At 45.1% G+C, this 24,937-nt stretch overlaps 1 protein-coding gene across 1 annotated transcript in view; it reads right to left on the bottom strand.

The window, feature by feature from the left end:
- Positions 1-499: 499 nt before the first annotated feature.
- Positions 500-24,937, bottom strand: part of PDE6D (phosphodiesterase 6D) — an 81,251-nt gene continuing 56,813 nt past the window's right edge. The window contains exons 3-5 of the mRNA XM_082251569.1: positions 19,528-19,653; positions 16,018-16,123; positions 500-934 (exon numbers count right to left, since the gene is read on the bottom strand). Coding sequence (XP_082107695.1) covers positions 853-934; positions 16,018-16,123; positions 19,528-19,653 — 314 coding nt within the window. The 3' untranslated portion in view covers positions 500-852. The remainder of the gene's footprint in view (positions 935-16,017; positions 16,124-19,527; positions 19,654-24,937) is intronic.

The raw sequence follows: 24,937 nt of genomic DNA, 5'->3' as shown, positions 1-24,937 counted from the left end.
TTAAGTGAACCTGTGTTGAGAGCAGAGAAAAGCAATACGTTTACTTAATCTACCATTTCAGCACCACATACTCTTGCCATTCTTTCCACCGTTCAGCTCTTGGGAACCATGTTTTGTGGCTTGGGGATAACAGCTCTCTGAGCATTAGGGGAGGAGGCAGAAGTGTAAACTCTTCATCTCCAGTCAAAGCGTTGAACATTCATCAAAAATGAAAGTGCTGCAGCCTGCTAACAGTCCATCAAAGCTGTATCCTATGTGAACTAGGCTTAGTGAGGAACAATGTGCCTATAAATCTTCTATTTAGTCATTGTTAAATACTTGAAAACCTACAATAAAAAGTATAAATATATCTGGAAAAAAATCATGTATGTGTCAGAAACAAATGCAAGTATAGTGGTGATACTGTAATGTTTCCCCAATTGCACACATCTACAGGAGTTAAAAACATATATATTAATCAGATCAGGTCATTGCTGAACAAAAAAACAAACAAACAATCTTCTCAGATGTACAACTGAAACTGTATTTCCATGGAAATGGATTAATCTTTCACTTGTCAAGGAGAAGTTTTGAAATAACTTAAACAAGTTTCAATAATTAGCATTGAAAAACTTCTGGAAGTAGAAGGTAGGTGGAAAAATGCTTAACTTTGAAAGTTGATTGCCTAGTGCTCCATACGTTAACAGCGTAATCTTCAGCATATTGCAGTGGCTGTCTCCTTAAGTATATTTGGAATTGGATGTAGACCCAGAATGCAATTAAGTCCATAGCACCCAACAAGCTGTTTTTTCCCCATAAAAGAATATACGTGTAAAAGGAATGTGGGGGTAAAAAAAAAAAAATGTAGAAGATTCAAACATAAAACAGCCTGACCCTCGATGTACTGACAAGAAGATCGGCATCGTAGAACTTGGTTTCTATGATGACGTTACCACTGAAAATCAAGCCATAAAGCAAAAATACTGTTAGATTAAAGAGAAAACAAAAACAAACACAGACTTAAAGTAACTCCACTTTTGTTGAAAAAAAAAAACCCCTCTGGGTGATGTGGATTGTAACACATTTTGTTGCGGAGTCCCACCTGTTGTATGTTCTTAAAAAGAAAAGCTGTATGTTCCATTCTGTCCTTGGAATAACAATTTCTGAATGGGAGAGCTGACGCACTCGGTGTTCTAATGAGGAAAGTTGGAGTGTCTGCATCCCTTTAGAAGTATTTAACCCCCAGTTAGTAATTCACCAAAAATATAAATCCTATTGCAAAGGATGCCTAAATATTTACTTGCATCTTAATGCAGACTTCTGGGAAAATCAGTGAGCCAATCACACATGCAAGAAATGGCTTTTCTGGGGAAGTTCTGTACAACCACTGTGTACAGAAGAGCTCCAGTTTGCCATATTGCATCGAATTTATGAAAAAATACAGCAGCTGCAGATTGAAAAGAAAATGTAATTCTTAAAAGGAGTTGTAAAGTCAGAAGGTTTAACTTAATGTATTCTATGCATTTAGATAAAAAGCCTTCTGTGTGAAGCAACCTCCCCAGCACCCCTTAATACCTGAGCCCAATCTCTGGCCAGCGACATCCACAAGTCCCTCGGCTGTCCGAAACTCTTCTTTACTGATTTTGGCTGAGACACAGACACGCCCCCCCCCCCCCCCCAAGCAAGAAGCTTGCTTGGGGGGGTATCAAAAATGCAGGAAGAGGCAGGAGTGCCAGCAGGGAGACCATAGAAAAGGATGATCATGGCTACTCTGTGCAAAACCATTGCACAGAGCAGTCAAGTATAACTTTTTTGTAAAAAAAAAAAAATGGGATTGTTGACTTACCGTAAAATTAATTTCTCTGATGTTCATTGACTGCTTCTGTATTCTTAACCATTGGGTTATACTGCCCCCTACAGGAGTAGGACACCAAGCTGAAAAAAATTCTGGCTACACCCATGGGCAGTCCCAGGGGGTATATTCCCCCTCTCTGCTATAGCCACTCAGTTTTTTCTGCCTCATCAGGAGTAAGGACCTAGTTCCTTGCTTGGATCTTTGGTCCTGGCAATGATTTCCTATCTCTGTTATTTTGTTTCTGTGAGAATCAAAGGATGGATGAGTCAGGTGCTATCGGTTCTCAAACTTGACAGATGTTCCTGCTTTGATGGTACCATGAGAACTCTCCCAACTGGTTAGGTATCCCTTCTCTGGGATCAAAGGGGTGTTGACAGATGCCCCTGACCAATAAAAACGGAGTGTCTATGGGCTGTCCTGGGTTTATGACAATATCAGGTCCCTCCTCTACAGACAGTTTTATACCACTATTCAGATCTTCCAATATGTACCGGTTGCATTCTTGAAACTGCTAAATTATTGTTCAGCATTGAATTTCGCATCCAGAGATACTAAACACAGGGTAGCTCAGAAAAAAAAAAAAAAAAAAAAAAATCGCAATAAGCGTATTTCGGTTTGTTTGCGCAAAAGTTATTGCGTTTACTAAGGGAAAGATTTGTCATTTTTGGTATTTTTTTTTTTTTTAACGAGTAATGGCGGCGATCTGCGATTTTTTTTGCGAGACTGCGACATTGCGGCGGACAGATCGGACCCTTGACTGACATTTTTGACACTTTTGGGGGTACCAGTGACATTACTACAGTAATCAGTGCTATTCATATGCACACTGGCAGGGAAGGGGTAAACTTTATTGGTGATGCAGGGGTTAAGTGTATCCCTAGTGGCGTGCTTCTAACTGTAAAGGGGTGTGGCTAGTGATGTTACTACCGATCAATGTCCTGAGTTTCGAGCGATCAGCTGTGCCTGGAACATTAGCAGGATCGTATGATCTCTGCAGTTAGATCAGGGAGACTGACAGGTGGCTTTGTTTACATCAGCCGCCTGCCTTTCTCCCTCTCCACGGGGAGATCGTGAGTGACCGGCGGACATCAGGTCCGCCAGCCACACACGCTGACTTGTTCCTAGAGGCTCTCAGGCTAGCGATGTAGTACTACGTCACTTTGCCTGTACGGGGCTCACCGCCGCAGTAAATAGTCATGCGGCGGTCGACAAGTGGCTAAAGGAGGAGGGAGGGGGTAATATCACTGTGGCAATGTGCAACTGTTCTGCAAGAATGTCATGGCTTACTAAGATAACTGAACAACAGGGCCGCTTGCTACAGCTTTTTGTGTGTCCAGTACGTGATATCATTACAGTGGGAAACAGCAAAAGATTCCCAAGGCTAAACATTACCCAACCAGGCCACAGGACTCAACCAAACAACTGGAGCCCACCTGAGAAAAAAACAATACACCCTCAAAGAGGATCGGGGCCTCTAAAACAGCAGCCTGCAAAACCTTGCGGCTAAAAGAGGCATCCGCAGGTGCCAACACATCCACTTTACAAAACTTTGTAAAAAAAGTGCACAAATGACCAGATGGCCGCCTTGCAAGCCTCCGCCACTGACGTCTGATGACGGAAGGCTCAGGAGGCACTAAGGCCACCTTCTGAGACAACGTAAGCAGGGGAAACTCGAACATTCTCAAAAGGGAGACTGCTGGAGAACCAAAGTACCAAATTGAGGTCCCAAGGTGGCAAAGGAGACCACACTGGAGGGACCAAGTGCCGAATACCCTGAGGAGAGGTACGCACCAGAGCTGAAGCCAAGGGTCGTTAGAAGACTGCCAAGGCCGACACCTGAACCACTGAAAAAAAAAAGAGCTGGGGGAACCCCAAGGGATTCACACCACGCAATGTTCATCTTTCACGTACAATGGTAGATCTTCCAAGAAGTAGATTTCCTAGCTTTTAACAGTGTAGGAATCACTGATTCAGACAGACAATCCCCTATCCTTCAGCACCTGGCTTTCAACAGCCAAGCCATCAAAACCAGCAACTGTAAAGCAGGCTGGAAGATTGGCCCTTGAAAACAGCAGATCCTCCCTGAGGGGAAGCCACCAAGGAAACGTAAGCAATCAGCCGCACCAGGTCTGTGTACCAGGCCCGGCGAGGCCAGTCCGGGGCCACTAAAATGACAGGAATCCCCTATGCCTCAATCCTGTAGAAGTCTTGGCAGAAGCTTGAGAGGGGGGAAGGGATAAAATCAGACAATACTGACTCAACGAGGCCACCAGCAAGTCTGTGCCGTCCGCCAAAGGATCCTGTGACGAGCCCATGAAACTATGTACATTTCTGTTGAGCCGACGTCAAAAAATCCACCTTGGGTGGTGCCCCACCAGAGACACAATGGATGAAACCCTTTTGGATGAAGAGACCATTCCCCCTGGTCTAATGCCTGCCGACTGAGGTAATCCGTCTGCCAATGATCCACTCCAGAAAAGTGAACGGCAGAGAGGGCCTGGAACGAAACGTTCTGTCCATGAGAATGCCGTCTACCTCCAGAGCAGCCAGGACACTTCTTGTGCCCCCTTGGAGATTGACATAAGCCACGGCCGTGGTATTGTCAGAATGAATGTGCACTGGACAGCCTTGTATACGACCCATCCAATGTTCCAGGCACAGCCTGATCGCTCGAAACTCAGGACATTGATCGGTAGTCTGGATTCTTCCAAGGCTCAGACCCCCTGAGCAGAACTTCTGCCGAGGACGCCTCCCCACCCGGACAAGCTGGCATCCCTGGTGACCACTGTCCAATACAAGGGTAGAACGATTTTTGCCCTGCCGGAGCGCTGGACAACGAAACCACCAAATCAGGGACTCTCTCATACCCCGGCTCAGCTGGATTTGGTTGTCCAGAGCCTGCGGATTCTTATCCCATGTGATGAGAATCTCCCATTGCAGAGACCTTGTATGGAACTGGGCAAACTAGACCACCTCAAAAAGGTTGACATCATCAGGCCCAGCACTCGCATTCAAGTCCAAAAGGATGACCATCTACTGGTCAGCAGGAGATGAACTGCAACCTGCAGTGTCTGAAGTTTGTCCAGAGGAAGAAATACTCTGGCTAAGTTCAGAGTCAGCCCCAGATGGTCTAGGTTCCCCAGGACCGCAAACCCCCGCTAGCGTAAGGAAGGAAAGAACCTTTCTGTAAGGCAAGCTCGAAACTCGATATTGTATCCGGATCGTATGACTTCGTGGACCCACTTGTCTTGCACCAAAGAAGTCCACGGGTCCAGGGACCAGCGAAGACATCCCCCCCCCACCCCAGTTACAGGTGAGGGCGCACCTCCCTGCTGAAGGAGCCTTGTCTGCGGATCTGGAGAAGCCTACCCTCCGCAGACCAGCATTTTAGTCAAGGGACATACTGAAGGATCACTGCTGAAACAGAGAGCCAAGCCACTAGGAGAACCGCATCCAAAGATGCAGCACAGATAACCTGCAGCCAGATGCAGCACAGATAACCTGCAGCCCCTGGACCAGCTGGTCCACCAGTTCAGCAAAGGCAGGTGGGAGCTGTTTTCCCTCCGGGGACTGTGTAAAAGCTTACCCACTTAAGTCAGAGTTTGCGACACCAGGGCAAAGGTGAACATCGGCCTCAATGCTGAGCCAGCCAGGGTAAACATATTGAGGGCCACAGCCTCCGCCTTTGTTGTCAGCCGGGTCCTTAAAGGCCAGGGACTCTTCAACCGGAATCATGGTTGCTTTGTTTAACCTGGAAACCGGAGGGTCCACCACCGGTGGAACAGACCACTTTTTGAAAAGGGACTCTTCATAGGAATATTGCCTAGCAAACCGCTTAGGGACCCCAAGGAGAAGCTTCAGTCATTCTCACTCTTTCGTGACAATTCTGTCAAATTAGGCAGAGAAATGGAAACACCTTTTGCCCCTCTGGGTGGTTTGTGAGTGCCAAAAGGAACCTGCGCCCCCGTCGCATTAGCAGCTGTGTTCCCCACGCACAAATACAATCAGTGCATCCACCAGTGCCTTTTCATGCACGGTTGCAGACGTGGAGGAATCATTCTCTGAGTATTCTCCATTAGCCACCAGGAGGACCCACAGATAAGTGTAAAAACACTGCCAAGGGATACCCCCCACCTCACTGGCATCACCACCCAGTCGCCAGCTATTAGATCGACCCCACAGTGCCACCCCTTCCAAAGGAGGCGCCAAGCTGGCCGCATGGCCCAGTAGGCCGCAAGCGGCTGCCCGAATTTTTGTCAGGCATCCGCAAGTGCACGGATCCCAGCCAATAGGGCCAGCGGAGGAAAAAGCAGATACCCAAAAGGAAGAGCGGGGACCTAAGCTAACCTAGCTGAAGCCGCTCCCCTCAACAGAAATGCCCGTTTTGGCTGCAACCTGCGGCCTAATCTTTTGTGGATGCCTAGCCGCTTGGGCGCAAGCCCCAGTGGAGCTGATCACACAGGGGCAGCAGAGGGGAGGGTGGATACCCAAACAGAGGGTAGTGGATTCAGCCACCCTCAATGGGGCCACCCCACATAGCTCCCGACCAGTGGGCCGCAAAGCTGTGGCCTAAATTTTTGGCCGTATCCGCCCGCGTGAGGAAATGGGGGGCGGTCCGCCAGGAAGAACGCTGCTACTCAGGCCCGAGGCCAGGTCGTATGCGCCCTCGTGAGACGTTTAACTCACAGGCCAGCTCCTGTCCAGTGGGGCTGTGTAGCAGCCAACCTAGCACAGGGCTGAGGCCTGCGGGCACTCACTGGCCGTACTGGGGGGACCCTCTGGATTTTGTAAAATATATCTGGCCCGTCGCCCAGTCCGGCAGTTGATTGCAGATTCTCACAGGAACAAAATAAAAGATAGGAAAAAATTCAATTTAAAAAAGGAAATAAATTGCCAGGACCGAAGATCCCAACAAGGAATTAGGTCCTTACTCCTGACGAGGCAGAAAAAAACTGAGTGGCTATAGCAGAGAGAGGGAGTATACCCTCTGGGTCTGTCCATAGGTGTAGCCAGAATTTTTTCTGCCTAGTGTCCTACTCCTGTAGGGGGCAGTATAACCCAATGGTTAAGAATACCAAAAGCTGTGTCCGTCAATGAACGAAAGGGAAAAAACATTTAAAGTTTAAAATCACAATATGGTTTGTGTAGCAATTGTACAGTGCCTTGAAAAAGTCCTGCTGGAAGGTGACCCTCCGCCTAAGTCTCAAGTCTTTTGCAGAGTAACAGTTTTTCTTCTAAGATTTCCTTGTATTTGGCCCTATTCATCTTCCCTGTCCCTGCTGAAGAAAATCATCCCCCCAACATGGTGATGGTGTGTTTAGGGTGATGTGCAGTGTTAGTTTTCCACCACATATAGCTTTTGCTTTTAAACCAAAAGTTCAATTTTGGTCTTGTGACCAGAGCACCTTCTTCCACGTTTTTGTGTCTCCCATATGGCTTCTCACTCACTGCAAACAAGACTGCTTATAGCTTTCTTTCAACAATGGCTTTCTTCTTGCCATTTTTCCATAAAGTCCATATTTGTGGAGTGCACGACTAATAGTTGTCCTGTGTGACAGATTCTTCCACCTGAACTGTGGATCTCTGTGGCTCCTCCAGTTACCATGGGTCTCTTGGCTGCTTCTCCGATTATTGCTCTCCTTGCCCGGTCTGTGTTTAGGTGGACGGCCAGGTTGTGGTAGGTTTGCAGTTGCGCCATACTCTTTACATTTTCGGATGATGGATTGAACAGTACTCTGTGAGATGTTCAACGCTTGGGATAATGTTTTTTTTTTTTGATAACCTAACCCTGCTTTAAACTTCTCCACAACTTTATCCCTGACCTGTCTGGTGCGTTCCTTAGCATTCATGATGCAGTTTGTTCACAAAGGTTCTATAACAAACCTAAAGGTTTCACAGTACAGCTGTATTTAAAATAGGATTAAAATTACACACAGGTAGACTCCATTTACTAATTAGGTGGCTTCTGAAGGCAATTGGTTCCACCAGATTTTAGTTAGGGGTATCAGAGTAAAGGGGGCTAAGTTCAAATGCACGCCAAACTTTTCAGATATTTGTAAAACATTTTGAAAACCATTTGTCATTTTACTTCCACTTCACAATTATGTTCCACTTTGTGTTGGTCTACAACATAAAATCCTAATAAAATAGACTTAAGTTTCTGGTTGTAACATGACAAAATGTGGAAAATTTCAAGGGGTATGAAAAAAACATAATACGAGATATATATATAGTTCTCTCTATATCTCTCTCTATATCTATCATTTTTTTTTTTTGGGGTATAATTTTTTTTTCACAAAAGTGGAGTTACTCTTTAAAATGCCCTATGTTACACACAATAGACTCCATACACAGTAAAATGCATACAATAAAAATGGGAATTTAAGAGGTACCCTCACATAAAAACCATATGTTGGTGCCAAACTGGACAACTCCAACAGCTTACATTTAGGGTTATACACTATACACAAATATTTTTATATTGGGGGGGGGGGGGACACCTACAGAATCATTATATATAACATTACGTTAGTCTGTAAATATACTAATATACTGTACAGATACATACAGACAGAAAGACAGTAGAGCAGTCACATCAGCTCTACTATGCAGTAAGCATTGCCTGCATATGTAGTAAAATTACTGCAATTATCACTATAGAACACTTGTGGGTGAATTTTCATGCATGCAGCGGGTGCAGTGCCTATTTATTTTCAATGGGCCCTCAAGGTATGTTCAAGGGCCCAAAAACATACAACAGCTTTTTTTTTTCCAATGAACAACACTTATGCGTTTAAGAGCAGGTATGCTTGTTTACACTTATGTTCATAGTTGACATATCACTGAAAATAAATAGCAATGCACATACACAACGCATTGTTGTTCTACACGTTAATGCACATGATAACGTGTGCAAAACAGTGTTAATGTAGTCTAAAGTGTTAATTCAAGTCTGCACAGTCTGACTGAAAGCAATGTAGTCTCACGCTGGCTTCTACTGTTATCTCTGCAGTAACTGCTATGTGCACAATTTTTGGTTACTCAGCGTAAAATCCCATTTTCTGAATTCATTGATGGATACAGCCTCTCTTCTTAACCTTGACCAACAGGGTTTCACAGCGCCACCTACGAGGACACTAGGCAGAAAAAATACTTGCCACTGCCTAGGGGCAGTCCTCATTTGCATAAAGCCTGCTCTTTGCTATAGGCAAACCAGTTAATCACAAAGCAGTGTGAAAAGTAAAATTTCAATAGAGGGGTGGGTGCGGTGTCCTTCATTAAAGTCAGAGAAAGGGATTTTACAGTAACAAAAAATCCAGTTCTGTTATGGTCACTGACAGACGCTGCCTCTTTTGCTAATTATGACCAACAGGGATGCCCTAAAGCAGTACCACAATGAGGGGTGAACAAACACACCAAAAGGAACAATCAGGCAACAACCTTAAAACAACAGCCTGCAAAACTATGCGACCAAAACTAGCATCCAATGATGCCAACACATCAAACCTTATAGAATTTAGTGAAAGTGTGCAGACGAACAAACAGCCACTTTGCAAACCTGAGAAACAGACGCCCAGCGTCAGAACACCCAGGAGGCACTAACCGTCCTGGTGGAATGCGCTGTAACAGGGAAGGAAGGCTCCTGCCCCTTAAAGGCATATGCCTGAACAATCGTCAGCTGAATCCAACGGAAAATGGCATCATTCCTTTTCTCGGAAGGTCTGTGAGCAAAAGTGTTTGACCTATAGAAGGCGGCCATTGCAGATAGGTACACACAAAACCTCTCAGACCATGTCCAAGGAATGCAAAGCCACCTCCTTAGGGAGCGAAGGTTGAGAACACAAGTTAAAAAAGGACAATGTCCTCATTCAGGTGCAGATCCGACACCACCTTCGGAAGTTAGGAAGGGGACAGAAAAAGAACCACCTTATCCTTGTGCACAACCAGACAGGGAGGCTTACAGGACAAAGCTGTCAATTCCAACAGCCACCAAGTAGAATTGATGGCAACCAGGAAGGCAACTTTCTGAGATCGCGTAAGCAAGGGGATATACTGAATGCTCTCCAAGGGGGTTTCCAGAGAACCGATAAAACCAAATTCAAGTCCATTGGCGGCAATGCAGAGCGCATGGGGAGCGCTACATGAGGAACTCCTTGAATAAAAGGTGCGAATCAAGAAGTGTGTTGCCAAGGGACGCTGAAAGAAGACTGCAAGGACAGAGACCTGAACCTTGAGTGTACTTAAAGTGATTGGAAGCAATCACCTGGTAAAACAGCCCATTCATTTTAAAATGTAAAGAAAAGGCAAAATATTTGTGTATAGATATAAAAAAAAAAAAAAAAAAACATAAAAACCATTGGATTACATTACCTCTGCTCCCTCTGTTCTCAGCTGCATAAGAGCTGGGGGGGGGGGGGGTAATAGTACACTGCGCTTCTAAGTGAATGGCTGTACAGGGGGCGTGTGTCAGGACACTGAAGGAGAGCAGGCTGAGTTCCCAGTACAGCTGGAGAACTGATCATGAAGTGCTCCTATGTCTAGTGTGGTCAGTTTTTAATAGGAAAGCAGGGGGACTGGCAGGAACACCAGGGATTTCACACAAACTAAGTAATAAAAAGAACAGGATACTTTTTCATACAAGTACATGGTACAACAAGCACATATCAGGAATATGAAATGTTGGGGTAGCAAACACTTTAAGGCAAGCTTTTGGCCGACGACTTGTTGACAAAAGGTCAACAACCGAGCTACAGAGAAGGTACTGGGATGGACCCCTAAGGCCTCAAAAAGAAAAAAAGAAAGAAAAAAAAAAAAAAAAAACTACAATATAGGCCTTTCAGGTACAGGAATATAGCTTCTAGGAGGTAGACTTATGAGACTTCAACATGGGAATCATTGATCCAGACAACTCCCTGTCCCTCAGAACCTGGCTCTCAATAGCCATGTCGTCAAAGCCAGAGACAGTAAAACAGGATGGATGACTGAAAGCTGGTGTCTGCGTCCTGCCATACTAGGTCGACAAACCACATCCGACCAGGTTAGTCTCGAGCCACTAGAATGCCTGGAATCCCTTTGGCCTCTATCCTGTATAGCTAATGGGGAAACAGCTTCAGCAAAGTAAAGGCGAAAATAAGATACTAATTCCACAGTGCCACCAGCGCAATCATCGTGTCTGCCAAAGGATCTCTCATTCTCGCCACACACTTTGGAACCTTCCTGTTGAAGCAGGATGTCAGAAGGTCCACATCTGGTGTCCCCCAGCAAAGACAGCGCTGTTGGAATACCTCTGGGTGCAGGGACTACTCCCCCGACCCAGCGCCTGAGGTAATTCACCTGCCAGTTTTCAACGTTGGGAATGTGCAGGGCAGACAGAGCTGGAACAAACCATTACTCCCACTTCAAAATGTGAGATGCCTCCAGCGGCTGCTGCTGCACTTCTTGTACCATCTTGGCAATTGACATACTCAACTGCGGTGGCATTGTCTGACTGGATCCTGAACGGGAGCCCCCTAAGAAGATCTTTTCAATGTCCCGGCAAAAAATTACTGTTATAAGCTCAAGGACATTGATGGGCAGTCAAGCTTCTTCCAGGATCCAGCAACCTTGAAGTCAATTCAAGCCCAGGACCCCCAACCCGACTGGCTTGAATCCATTGTGACCACCAGTCAGTGAAGGGAAAGAAAGGACCTCCCGGTCCATGGGGAGGAAGACTGTAGCCACCAGAGAAGAGGCCCTCGTCGATTAGTCCAGACAAATCTGGCTGTCCAGGGAAGCAGGCGATCTTTCCCACTTAGACAGAATCTCCTTCTGCAGAGACCACGTGTGGAACTGGGCATTTGAAACTGCTTCGAAGGAAGGCACCATCAGACCCAGACCCTGCATGCAGAACTGCAGGGGGGACATCTTGCTGGACAAGAGCCAATGAACAGCCGATTGGAGCTTCTGCGCTTCTGTGCCTGGAAGAAATACTTTGGCCTACTTTGAACAGTGGTGTATTTTGGTTTTGTGCTGCCCTAGGCAAGACTAAAATTGGGCGCCCCCCTCCCCTTCCGACTCCTATGTAAATTTGCCCCACTCCTTCCTTTTTAACGGATGTGACTCCCTCCAAAATTGAAGGACTCCAAGTCCCAGCATGAACCCCTGAGATCTAACGAGAGGGGGGGTAAGAGAAGGTGGGATAGAGAGAGAGAGGGGGTGGGTGAGGGAGGGAGAGAGAGGGGGGGATTCGAGAGAGGAGAGAGAGAGAGAGAGAGAGAGAGAGAGAGAGAGAGAGAAGGGGATGGGTGAGGGAGGGAGGGAGAAAGAGGGGGGTGTGAGAGGGCGAGGGAGAGAGAGAAAGAGAGGGGGGTGTGAGAGAGAGGGGGGGTGTGAGCGAGAGAGGGGGGTGTGAGCGAGAGAGGGGGGTGTGAGCGAAAGGAGGGTTGAGAGAGAAAGGAGGGTTGAGAGAGAAAGGAGGGTTGAGAGAGAAAGGAGGGGTGAGAGAGAGAGAGAGAGAGAGAGAGGAGGGGGGTGAGAGAGAGAGAGAGAGAGAGAGAGAGAGAGAGAGAGAGAGAGAGAGAGAGAGAGAGGTGGGAGAGGCAGTTCTAGCAACCAGTGGCCAAAAGTGTCTCAGGTGGAGGGGGGCGACTTTTTTGCTGCCCCCCTGCAAAGTGCCGCCCTAGGCCTGGGCCTTGTTGGCCTAGGCCAAAATACAGCACTGACTTTGAATCGAAAATCGGGCTCAGGTACTTCAGGTGCCTAAGCCTGAGTCAAGGCAGAGTTTGTGAAGTTCAAGATCCTTCTGAAGTCCTGCAGGGAGTGCAAGGTAACCTAAACATCGTCAGTGAAGGCATATTGTGTTTCTGCACACAGGAGCAAGTCGTTTACGTAATCCATCAATCCCTCATTGTCTCAGCAGGGCAAGGACCAGCGCCAAAGCCTTGGTAAAGAACCGCGGAACAGAGGCCAGACCAAAAAGAAGCACCACAAAGTCATCCCTGATCACAAAGCGTAGGGACCGCTGACATCCCTTTCTTTCTTGACATCTATGGAAAGCCAGGAAATCCCACTGATGAAGTGAGGCCACCACAGAGTAAAATGGATTCCATCCTGACAGGCTAACCCTGTCCCTCTTTGGAACTGTAAACAGACTAGTAAAAAATACCCTGAACCACTGACTCGGGCACCAGGACAATCAATCACTCTCCGAAGAAGCAGATCCTGCACTACCCTGTACAGAGCCACCAGGCACAATGGGGAGAGCCGAAAATTGGAAGGTAAAGGAATGAAATTCTATTTTGCAACTGGAGACTATTACATCGTGGACCCACTTATTGGGAATGAGGTCCCGAGAACCAGTAAAGGCGACCCCTACCTTGGAAATGGATGGGAGCAGGAACTCTACACAGGCTTGGTCTGCTGGGACCAGGAATGCTTGGCACCACCCATAGGAGCTTTAAAAGATTTGGAGCCCTTGTCTTAGGAACCAGGGAACGAAAAATCCTTTTGAGCAAAGAAAGATCCAGACTTCCAAAGTGGTACCTTTCACTTCTTGGCCTGTAGGAGGAAGGTACTCTTGTCACCCGTTACATTCTTAATGATGTTGTCCAGTGTAGCACCAAAGAGACATTCATCCTGGAGGGGCAGATCCACCACGGCCTTCTTTGAAATCTGGTCAGAAGACCAACACTTGAGCAAAAGGACCACTGCTAAGACAGAGCTTGGAGAGACGCGAACCAGTATCAAGAGATGTATCCCAAACACATTTTAATCCCTGGACCAACTGCTCCAACAGTTAAACATGCACCTTGGGAACCTGACTAGATGTCAAAGCCTATCACAGAACCTTAGCTAGTTCGTTCAGTGTCTGGGACACCAGGCATGTGGCAAATATGGAATGCAGAGCAGACATAGTAATGGTAAACCTAGAACGTGTAAATGATTTTACCCTACAGTACGCACAATCCTTAAAAAAAATAAAAAAAAAAATCACAGTGGCTTTGTTCAGCCTAGAAATGGGGGAGGTGAATCCACTTTTTCAGAAGGGCCACCTCAAAAAGGGATAATGGACCACAAAGGGATTTGAAAGAACAAAAAAAGGACACTTAGGGCATTTCCAATGCTTGTGAACGAATTAGTCAAAATTTGTAGGGTAAGGAAAAACCTTTACAGACCTCGCCAGTTTGTGCATACCAAAAGGGGGCAGGGGACCGCATCAGTCATCCAGTGGAGCTATATGTTAGAGTCTCTTGCATGGAAGTAATCAGAGGGGAGACTATCACCTTTTCCTGCACAGCTACAGAAGGCAGAGAACTGTCCACACTATCCAAGGACATGGGAGCCCATGGCTGCCAGTCCTGACTTGGGCTCTGAGGCGTCCAAGGGCGATGGCACTTCTTGCTCATCTTGCAGCCAAACACTTCCTCTACCTGGGAGACTCCAGGCCCTCTGAAAGAGCATCTATAGGAACAGAAGGACCCGAGGGAAAAGCCACCTCCAAAAGGGGATCGGAGGGGAGGTTAAGCGTGCTCCTGAGACTCCATAGTTGGACACCGCCATAACTGGGACCCCAACTGGACAATGAAGGTGAAGACAATGCCACCAGACCAACCCTAGAAGAGAGGGGAGTGTCCCAGGAGGACTCCGAGAAGCTGCCAGTGGTCGCTGTGTTCTTTCAACAGAAGAGCATGCAAAAAGAGGCCCTGGAACTGCCCCCACACCAGCCCGACATTAGGAGACAAATAGATGGCCACCATTACGCGGCTACAGTAAAATGCCCGCCAGGCACATGCCTAGCCTCCAATTAAGTGCAATAGGAATGGTGCACCCCAAAATGGCCACCCTGCCTGCCTCCTTAAACATGGCTGCTAGGTCATAGTCAAGATGGCAGTTGCTACAGCTCTAGGCAAATGCCACCAGCCGATGCTAGACCATATGGCGGCCAGAAAAAAGCTTCCCAGACGGGGAAAACTAACCAGCAGACCTGCAACATGGTGACCAGGGAAGGTCCCCCTCTCGACCCAGGCCCAGTGAAAGTGAAGGTAGGAGGCAGAGACAGGAAGGACAGACCAGAAGCCAGGGGGAAGCGGGGAAGCAGGGAACCCCGCAGGACATACCACCCCTGGGAGTACTCGTGGTCCACACCGTACCTGGGGAGGCATCTACTTACCAGTCCATCCAAAAACAAAAAGGCACTGCTCCAGGCAAGTCACTGATAAGCTTCTGACAGTCCTCCCATGCAGGTGCTCGTCACCTTACAGACTGGAAGAAGAAATGATTATTGGCTGCACTTCACCGCAGGAATGGTCTATAATTTACTCCACCAAGTGGGAATTATAGAACAGCACCGCAGTGGTTTTCAGCTGTTCATCATTTCTACTTACCAGTTCAGTGGAGCGCACAGATAACTCCCCTTTTAAAAGTTCCTGCTCTCCACTGAAGTGGGGGGGATGTCGGCCAGGGTAACAATGGGACACAGTCTCCAGCACCTGGTCCTGGTCAGACGTTCAACTTGCTGGCAGCCCCCTTCCAAGATGGGGTTGTCCAGCCAATCCAGTGCAAAGCTAAAGGTCTGTGTGCGCTCTTTGGCCAGACTAGGGTGACCACTGGATCTAGACTATCAAGCATGGTTATTCATAGAAGATCTCTGTAGAAAAAAAAATTCAGAAAAAGGCAGAAAAAAAAACAAAAACAAAACAAAAATAGCCTGAGGAACCACAGGTCCCAGCAGGTAAACAGGTCCTAACTCCCACACACTAGACAGAATAACTGGCTGCCTTATAACAGAGAGGGGGTTTTATGCCAGTAAGGACTGCCTATAGGAGGTGCCAAGTTTTTTTTCTGCCTAGTGTCCTACTCCTGTAGGTGGCGCTATAAAACCCCGTTGGTCAAGATTAAGAAGAGAGGCTGTGTCAGTCAATGAACATAAGAGAAAGATAACCACTGGAGGGAAAATCTACGTTTGTATATACCTTTATGAAACTATGAGGACAGGCATGATAACTGACAAAAACTTCAATAAGGTTAATGTGCTCCCCCATAGTCATTAGTACACAGAATTATTCCATGCTTGGAGAAATCTAACCACAGCATTCCATTTGCATTTTTCTAATTTTAATTTACAGTACCTGGTCTGCTACCCAATGGAGGAGATCAACTCTATTGGTTAAAACAAATACTGAAAAATACCTCCTTACTATACTTACGTTAAAACATTAGCAGGCATCATCTGAGACTCTGGAGCAGCTTCTATCATGGACTGCCATGTGTTCACTGAATTGGGCATTACAAAACCAAACTCAAAAGACCATTCTGCAAAACAAAATACAAATTGAAATAAAAACTGAATATATAGAAGTAAATAAACCAAAAAAGGTTGAACTTCCTTTCATGTCAAATAAGGATTTTTGACTTCCCTATAAGAGCCGGTCCACACTAGCGCGACTTGTCAGCCTGACAAGTCGCGCTCCCTCGCGGTCCATTGACCGCTACAGGACCCGTTCTAATAGGAGTGTCACAAGTTGCTCCGACTTAGAAAAAGGGTCCTGTACTACTTCGGGGCGACCTCGGAGCGACTTGCATAGACTTCCATTATGTGAAGTCCCTGCAAGTCGCTCCGAAGTCGTGGTGCATGGTAATGCACAAGTCGCCCCCGAAGTAGTAAGGAGTCGTGTCGCCTTAGTGTGAACCGACTCTAAAAGTACTTTTTTTTTTTAATACGGTACTGGACATAGGCTTCCATTAATTAAGCCCAAGGGTTAAATGTAGCCAATTTCAGGTGAGCACTCTGACAAATATTACTGTAAGAATAGCCCATATAATCCCATCCCACTCCCAGAGATTCTCAAGTTTTTTTGTTTTGCAAGTCATAAATGGATATGCTAGGACACAGAGGGGAGGGTGTCCTGTATCCTATACTCCTAAATCCAAGAAAACGGTTTAACAGGAAAATCAAAAATCCTTGCTTCGTAATTGTACAGTACAGGACACAGGCTTCCATTAATCAAGACCATGAGAACAAGAAATACAACTGAGGGATGGCCAATACAGCAAACAAGCCCAAAATACAGAAATCAGATTTCCAAACTCAAAGAGTGACTTGAAGCACCATACAGCTGAAGATGGTGGTAGAGGCCTGAACATCCACCTGGTAAATCGTAAACATGTGAACAGAGGACTAGGTGGCAGCTTTGCAAATCTGACAATCATACACTGATTGCTGAAAAGCCCAAGACATACCACCTGAACGAACCAAGTAAGCTTAATTCACTTAGAAATAGTGAAACGAGACACAGGATACACTTTGTGGGAAACCACAGGCAGAACAAAAATAATCATTTTCGAATAGAAGCAATGGCCGAGAGGTAGATTTAAACTGTGTGTACCACATCTAAACAGTGTAGAGAAATCTTTTTGAGATGCTTTGCAGGTAGATAAAGAGATGTCAAGATGATGTCCTGATTAGGCTGGAAGGAAGAAGCTATCCTGGGGAGAAAGGAGGCCTGAAGCATCAAAACAACCCTGTCCCTTTGAAGAACAAGATAAGGCCATAAGTTCTGAGATCTATTCTGCTGAAGTGACAGTCATTGAAAAATATCCTATGAGTAAGGTCAGCCAAGGAAAGCTTCTATAGAGCCAACAGGACCAGATAATGATCCCATGGTGAGACCGATTAACGAACTTTCAACCAGGATAGTTGGGATGCACTTTATCTTGAACCAGTGAAGCAGCCGAGGAAGAATCTGTAGAGGGAGGGTGTAAAACAGCTGCAAATGATGCCACAGGGTCACCAGAGGGGGGAGTGTGCAATTTGTCTGGAACGTAGCCTTTCTTCATACACGGCATGCTGTACTACTGGAGAAACTGGAAAGGTTTCTTGCATTTGGGAAGAGATCCTATACTTATGTCCCGAAGGCGGAGACAGCTCTAACTTCATACAGTTGCGTATTCTGCCCCCCAGAATCTTAATGGTTTATTTTAGCTTGTGAGAGATCAAAAGTAACTTCTATCCTCTTGGAGGAATGCTCAGAATTCACCTTCCACTTTCGCATCAGGAAGCAATGCTGCCACATTGCACATCTGAGATGACAAAGTCACGGTCTCCATCAGTGCAGAAACTTTCCTCAGCCGATCAGCCATAGAGGCAGAAAATTCCTCTCTAGTTAAAAATGGAAAGATAAATATCCAACACAGTGTAGAGACTAAGGTTCAAGGTACTTGAAGCTAATTTTTTATTGGGATGCGGAATATCCTCATCATGGCCCAGTGCAAAGTGTTTGCCACTCCAGGATACTGGCTCCTTCTCAGGAAAGAACCCAACAGGTGGGAACTTCCCAGGGCATAAAGACTGGGTGATATTTGGGTGTGCTGATGTTATTGCCACTGCCCTGGACCTGTAGAGCACCCTGCAGCTAACTGCACCTCACTTCACTTCTGTACAGACTGAGCGCCAAACACAGAGTACAATGACATAGCCAACATTACAGACCAGCCCTGCATATTCAATGGGGCAGGATGCGAGTAGGAATCCCAGAGGCACTGACAAGGGATAACCAATCTGGAAACTGCAAGAAAAAGCCACAGTAGCTGTAGATACAGCTAGGTGGTGAAATAAGTGTGTAGTCTTCCCAATCTTCCAGGTATATTATTATAAGCCAGAAACCTGTTTTTAGTAGAGAGAGAGAGAGAGATCATCCATCAACTAAGTTACATGAACTGTCCTAAAAGCTTTAATCGGCCAGTGTCCTCACCTGTAGGGGACACCATATAATTCACGGTCTTGATTATTGGCGCCTTGTGTCCTGTACTGTATGATTTATATTTATAGAAGCAAATCCTCTTCCCTATTGTTCCAAGAACTGAGCTCTTGTGTATGCCTGCACTCATGTGGTGATTTGACAAAGACAAATGTTACAGAGCCAAAATGGGAATGGCTCTGTACTACGTGATTGCACTACAGATCCAACACAGCCTACATTTAGCAGCCATGTGTCACCTATTGACCAGTGATTAGATAGCAGTTTTCGCACTCACACTAATTGGTGTATGAGAGGAAGAAAACATCCTGACCACCAGAGTGCGCTAGTGTATTAATAGTACAGTTGAAATAATAAAATCTACCCCTCTACAGTCAGTTTCATCTGTTCTGACCTGTATACAAACCACTCACCTCCTACCCTTCTGTGTATTACCTGTACATTTAATCCACCTAGCGCCTTATTACTAAGTGCCAAGATTAAACCCCCAGAAAACCAGCATGTTTCTCCATTTCCAAAAAAAAAGAAATATTATGTGAGAAAAAAAAAAAAAAATCCAGATCACCTTTGGAGGTGACTACTTTCCAAAAAGGGGACATTTTCAGGGTTTTCCTACTCGTACTGTCATGGCACTTTTATTTGCTGTTGTATATCAGCAAGAAAAATAAAAATTTCTCCCCTCTGTATAGAAAAAAATAAGCGCCAGTGAATAACTAACACCAACAAAATAAAGCTCTATCACATACCATCTATAAAACAATGAAAAGTAGTGCCAGGGTTATACTTTCAATTCACTTTATAAAAAATGCAATCAATGCATTTTGTAAGGCCTCATTCAGGCAGGTACTGATATCCATAGTCTGTGAATGAGCGCCTTGTAAATGTGTGCGCTTGCCGACTTCCTTTAAAAAGATAAAAGGTTTTTGAGAACAGCATGAACTTCATTGAGTGCAGTCATACCTTCTAAACATTGCCCTTTAAAGTAAACTTTCTGTTCTAGTCGGAAATTCTCCATCTCTTCTTCAGATGCAAAATTTATCTCTCTGGACACAGATTTACACTTCAAGATTTTTTTTGGAACACGAGCTAAAGAAAAAAAAAACAAAACCAAAATAGGAGGTGCATCAATAAATGCTAAAACACTTGAGAAAACCAAAAGTAGGCCTGCGGTTAATGTACAATTCAATTTAGATTACATTTGTAAAATTGGTAAAATGGATGAACCGGGGCTACATGCTCAACCAACATGGCCTAATGCACACAGTGTTTATACCCCGATCCATGGGGTTCCAGTGTTTAGCCACAGGCAGAGGGTACAGGTGCGCTGTTCAGCCCTGCTGCTGGCAGCCTGTTAATGCAATGGTGAACTCAGCAGTACTTTAGTTTAGGGCCGTATGTACCCAGGGGTTCTGAGCATGCATCCCAAAAGCACATTTTACCCTAAACAGAAGTACCACAGGGTTCTCAGTCTAGCCCTGTCCAGCCACTGACTCAAGACTCAGAATTTGAAAAGGCTTCCCTCCACCCATGCTAAAAATGTCAGAGCCCCATGCACCAAGATTAAACACCTAGTGTGCATGGGGCTTAAGAAACTAGTGTTACTTTGAAACCAATTACTACATGGGAATTTGAGTAACACACATTTTATCATTGGGGATAAAAGAGAATTGCAGCCAATACATATTGATAACAAAAATGTATATCCAGCTTGATATATGGTTTTTATTGTATTTCTTATGAGATGTCTTGAATAAAAATTGGATTTTTGTAAGCACTTACCGTAAAATCCTTTTCTCTTGAGTCCATTAACAGACGCAGCTCTTGTGCTTCTTATACCATTGGGTTATGCTGCCCCCTGCAGGAGTAGTACTAGTCAGGAAAAAAAAGCAATTCACCACACCCACGATGCTGTCCCTATAGGCATAACCCCACACACCCTGCTCCAGCAAACCAGTTTCGTTGCAAGCAGTGAAAAGAAGACACTAACCATCCCCATATCAGAGGGGCGGGTGCTGCGTCTGTCAATGGACTCAAGAGAAAAGGATTTTACGGTAAGTTCTTAAAAAATCCAGTTTTCTGTATCGTCCATTGACAGACAGCTCTTATGCTTCTTATACCATTGGGACGTCCCAAAACAGTGTAGGCATGAGGGGTGGGGAGAACGCAACCAGATAGTAAACTCCAAAGGCTAAACTTAGCCAACTGGGTAACATGAAGCTCAACCAGGAACAACAGGAGGTCACCCATGAAAGAAAAAACCCCTAAAGAGAAACAAAGGATTATCTTATGAAATGGCAGCCTGCAAAACCTTGGGGCCAAAGGATTCATCCGAAGATGCCAACAAATCTACCCTGTAGAATTTTGTAAAAGTGTGCACAGACAACCAAGTCACTGCTTTACAAACTTGCACTACTGAGGCCTGATGGCGAAAAGCCCAAGAGGCACTCAGCGCTCTAGTAGAATGAGCCTTAACAGGGAAAAGAGCTTCACTAGGCAGAAACAAACTGGTTTGCTGGAGCAGGGTGTGTGGGGTTATGCCTATAGGGACAGGCCCTGTGGGCGTGGTGAATTGCTTTTTTTCCCTGCCTAGTACTACTCCTGCAGGAGGCAGCAATACCTAATGGTATAAGAAGCATAAGAGCTGCGTCTGTCAATGGACGATAGAGAAATATGGATTTATATGGATTTGTGAATATGTAGAATGCCTAGAAAGACCAACCCAGACCAATTTCCTGCTTAGACTTCTTTAGGGATGTTGGCATTCATGCGACGGGTGTAAACACTTGGGATTTATGTTGTAGTACAGTTTTTCCTCAATCTTTTTTCAATCTGGGCACCCTTTTGAAAGCATATTCAGTCTCAAGGGACCCCAGTCTAAAGCTAGGCTCATACTAATGCAGATGTTTGCGGGTGTGGGAATTGCAGCTGTTCCCACACCTGCAACTAAATTGTTCTGCTCTTTGTAGACACGTGGGGCTGGCATTAATTCTTAATGGCACCCCCACGCATCTAAAAACATTTGCAGATTTGGGAACCGCTGGGAAAATCGCATGATGCAGAAGCATTTCCTAGGTGCTTAAAAACGGTGCAGGAACGGTCTTTCTGCATGAAACGCAGGCACAGCAACCTATTCAATTGAATGAGCTGATGTGCCAGAGTAAACGAGGTTAGCAGAGGCGCAGCAGTGTGAACGTAGCCTAAAGCTGGCCATACACTAGCCGAAAAATTGTTCAAACTCATTATCAAAAAATTAAAAATCGGCCGTGGGAGCAGACAAATCGTGCCATCAGGTCATGACCGTATTTCAAAAAACGATAAATCGTTCAATGGACATAAATTAATAAATTTTTCGTTCAGTTTGTCACATATCCCTAGTGCAAACAGTTTGGGCGAGAAACATATTAACCTTTCGATTTATCGTTTGTTCGACATAATTTTCCAAACGGTTCCTTCAATTTTTCGGCTCTGAAAAGTTAAAACCAAAATTTTCTATTTGTGCCCATTAATTGGATGAAAAACGAACGAACGGATGGACCAAATAACAGATTTTTGAACGATTTTATAGCTAGTGTATGGCCAGCATAAGAGCTCATTGAGGTTGGAGGATGGTAAAAATGCGGTTGAGCACAGTTTTTACCATTTCCCCCCCAACTACTTTCCCTTTACCTGCAGAGACAGCAGCCAGGGTGGTTCACATTCTATAACCACAATGCTTTGTGGCTATGGCAGGAAATATACCCCCTGTTGCATTCGGCAGGCATTACTTATGAATGGGGCCTTGCTGCAACCACGTGCACTGCATGCAGTTGCAGCACAGTGATGCTGCATTTAGGGGGTTCAAACAGGTAGTGAGGAGGCAAAATATTGCCTCCTCACAGCCTGTCAAATGCCTCTGAAAAATGATCCGAGCCTGAATTTCTTTTCAGGGCATTCCTTACCGCCAGTGTGAACGAGCCCTGAAAAAGCAGTCCTGCTACCTTAGAAAAGCAGTTCTGACTGTACGGAGTGTGGAGTCAGGATCAAAAGCAACTTACAGACATACATACAGTACACATGAATGCATAGAAACATACATACAGTGCCTTGCAAAAGTATTCGGCCCCCTTGAACTTTGTGACCTTTTGCCACAATTTAGGTTTCAAACCTAAAGATATAAAACTGTAATTTTTTGTGAAGAATCAACAACAAGTGGGACATAATCATGAAGTGGAACGGAATTTATTGGATATTTCAAACTTTAACAAATAAAAAACTGAAAAATTGGGCGTGCAAAATTATTCAGCCCCCTTAAGTTAATACTTTGTAGCGCCACCTTTTGCTGCGATTACAGCTGTAAGTCGCTTGGGGTATATCTCTTATCAGTTTTGCACATCGAGAGACTGAAATTTTTGCCCATTCCTCCTTGCAAAACAGCTCGAGCTCAGTGAGGTTGGATGGAGAGCGTTTGTAAACAGCAGTTTTCAGTTCTTTCCACAGAATCTCAATTGGATTCAGGTCTGGACTTTGACTTGGCCATTCTAACACCTGGATATGTTTATTTGTGAACCATTCCATTGCAGATTTTGCTTTATGTTTTGGATCATTGTCTTGTTGGAAGACAAATCTCTGTCCCAGTCTCAGGTCTTTTGCAGACTCCATCGGGTTTCCGTCCAGAATGGTCCTGTATTTGGCTCCATCCATCTTCCCATCAATTTTAACCATCTTCCCTGTCCCTGCTGAAGAAAAGCAGGCCCAAACCATGATGCTGCCACCACCATGTTTGACAGTGGGGATGGTGTGTTCAGGGTGATGAGCTGTGTTGCTTTTACGCCAAACATAACGTTTTGCATTGTTGCCAAAAAGTTCGATTTTGGTTTCATCTGACCAGAGCACCTTCTTCCACATGTTTGGTGTGTCTCCCAGGTGGCTTGTGGCAAACTTTAAACAACACTTTTTATGGATATCTTTAAGAAATGGCTTTCTTCTTGCCACTCTTCCATAAAGGCCAGATTTGTGCAGTATACGACTGATTGTTGTCCTATGGACAGTCTCCCACCTCAGCTGTAGATCTCTGCAGTTCACCCAGAGTGATCATGGGCCTCTTGGCTGTATCTCTGATCTTCTCCTTGTATGAGCTGAAAGTTTAGAGGGACGGCCAGGTCTTCGTAGATTTGCAGTAGTCTGATACTCCTTCCATTTCAATATTATCCCTTGCACAGTGCTCCTTGGGATGTTTAAAGCTTGGGAAATCTTTTTGTATCCAAATCCGGCTTTAAACTTCTCCACAACAGTATCTCAGACCTGCCTGGTGTGTTCCTTGTTCTTCATGATGCTCTCTGCGCTTTAAACGGACCTCTGAGACTATCACAGTGCAGGTGCATTTATACGGAGACTTGATTACACACAGGTGGATTCTATTTATCATCATTAGTCATTTTGGTCAACATTGGATCATTCAGAGATCCTCACTGAACTTCTGGAGAGAGCTTGCTGCACTGAAAGTAAAGGGGCTGATTAATTGTGCACGCCCAATTTTTCGTTTTTTTATTTGTTAACAAAGTTTGAAATATCCAATAAATTTCATTCCACTTCATGATTGTGTCCCACTTGTGGATTCTTCACAAAAAATTACAGTTTTATATATCTTTGCTTGAAGCCTGAAATGTGGCAAAAGGTCGCAAAGTTCAATGGGGCAGAATACTTTCGCAAGGCACTGTACACTTTCTGTACAATGCCTTGCAAAATTATTCACCCCCTTGGCATTTTACGTGTTTTGTTGCCTCACAACCTGGAATTAACATGGATTGTTTGAGGATTTGCATCATTTAATTTACAGAACATGCCCACAACTTTGAAGATTTGGAAATTTTGTGGAAAATCACTTTGCGCCACTGGTATGTTTATTAGTGACGGTAAGCTGCATGTTAAATAACTATGAACCGTTATTACAAGTGAATAAATAAAATAACTGCGCTAACCCCCCCCAAAGGAGCATATAGGTTCAAAGAATGTTACATATGCATAAAAACCAGCTAATCAATTGTGTTTGTACACAATAAAACATCAGCTTAAAACATCAATGTATCATCATTAAAACCAATATCAATAGTGGTATAAAATGATGTAAAAAACTTCTAATAAATGGAACGTTCATTAAACCATCGAAAAAGAGGAAAAAGTGCAATAGTGCAGGAAAAGTCTCTATAATGCAATAAAATGCTGTATTTGCAGTAATGCGTCCCTTCGCTGGTCACCACAGGTGCTCAAGTGGTAAGAAGGCTCACTTACCAGATGCAGTGGATTCCTGCTGGCGTACGCCAACAAGGAATCAAAAACTGCTTTGTCTTTGTGCTTCCAGGCTCCTAAGTCAGCCAGTGGACCCTAACCTGAC

The sequence above is a fragment of the Pelophylax lessonae genome, assembly GCF_965119305.1.
Source record: "Pelophylax lessonae genome assembly, chromosome: 3".
In the NCBI taxonomy this organism is placed as follows: Eukaryota; Metazoa; Chordata; class Amphibia; order Anura; family Ranidae; genus Pelophylax; species Pelophylax lessonae.
Note: the sequence above shows the minus strand (reverse complement) of the source record. Positions and strands in the feature narration are given on the sequence as shown.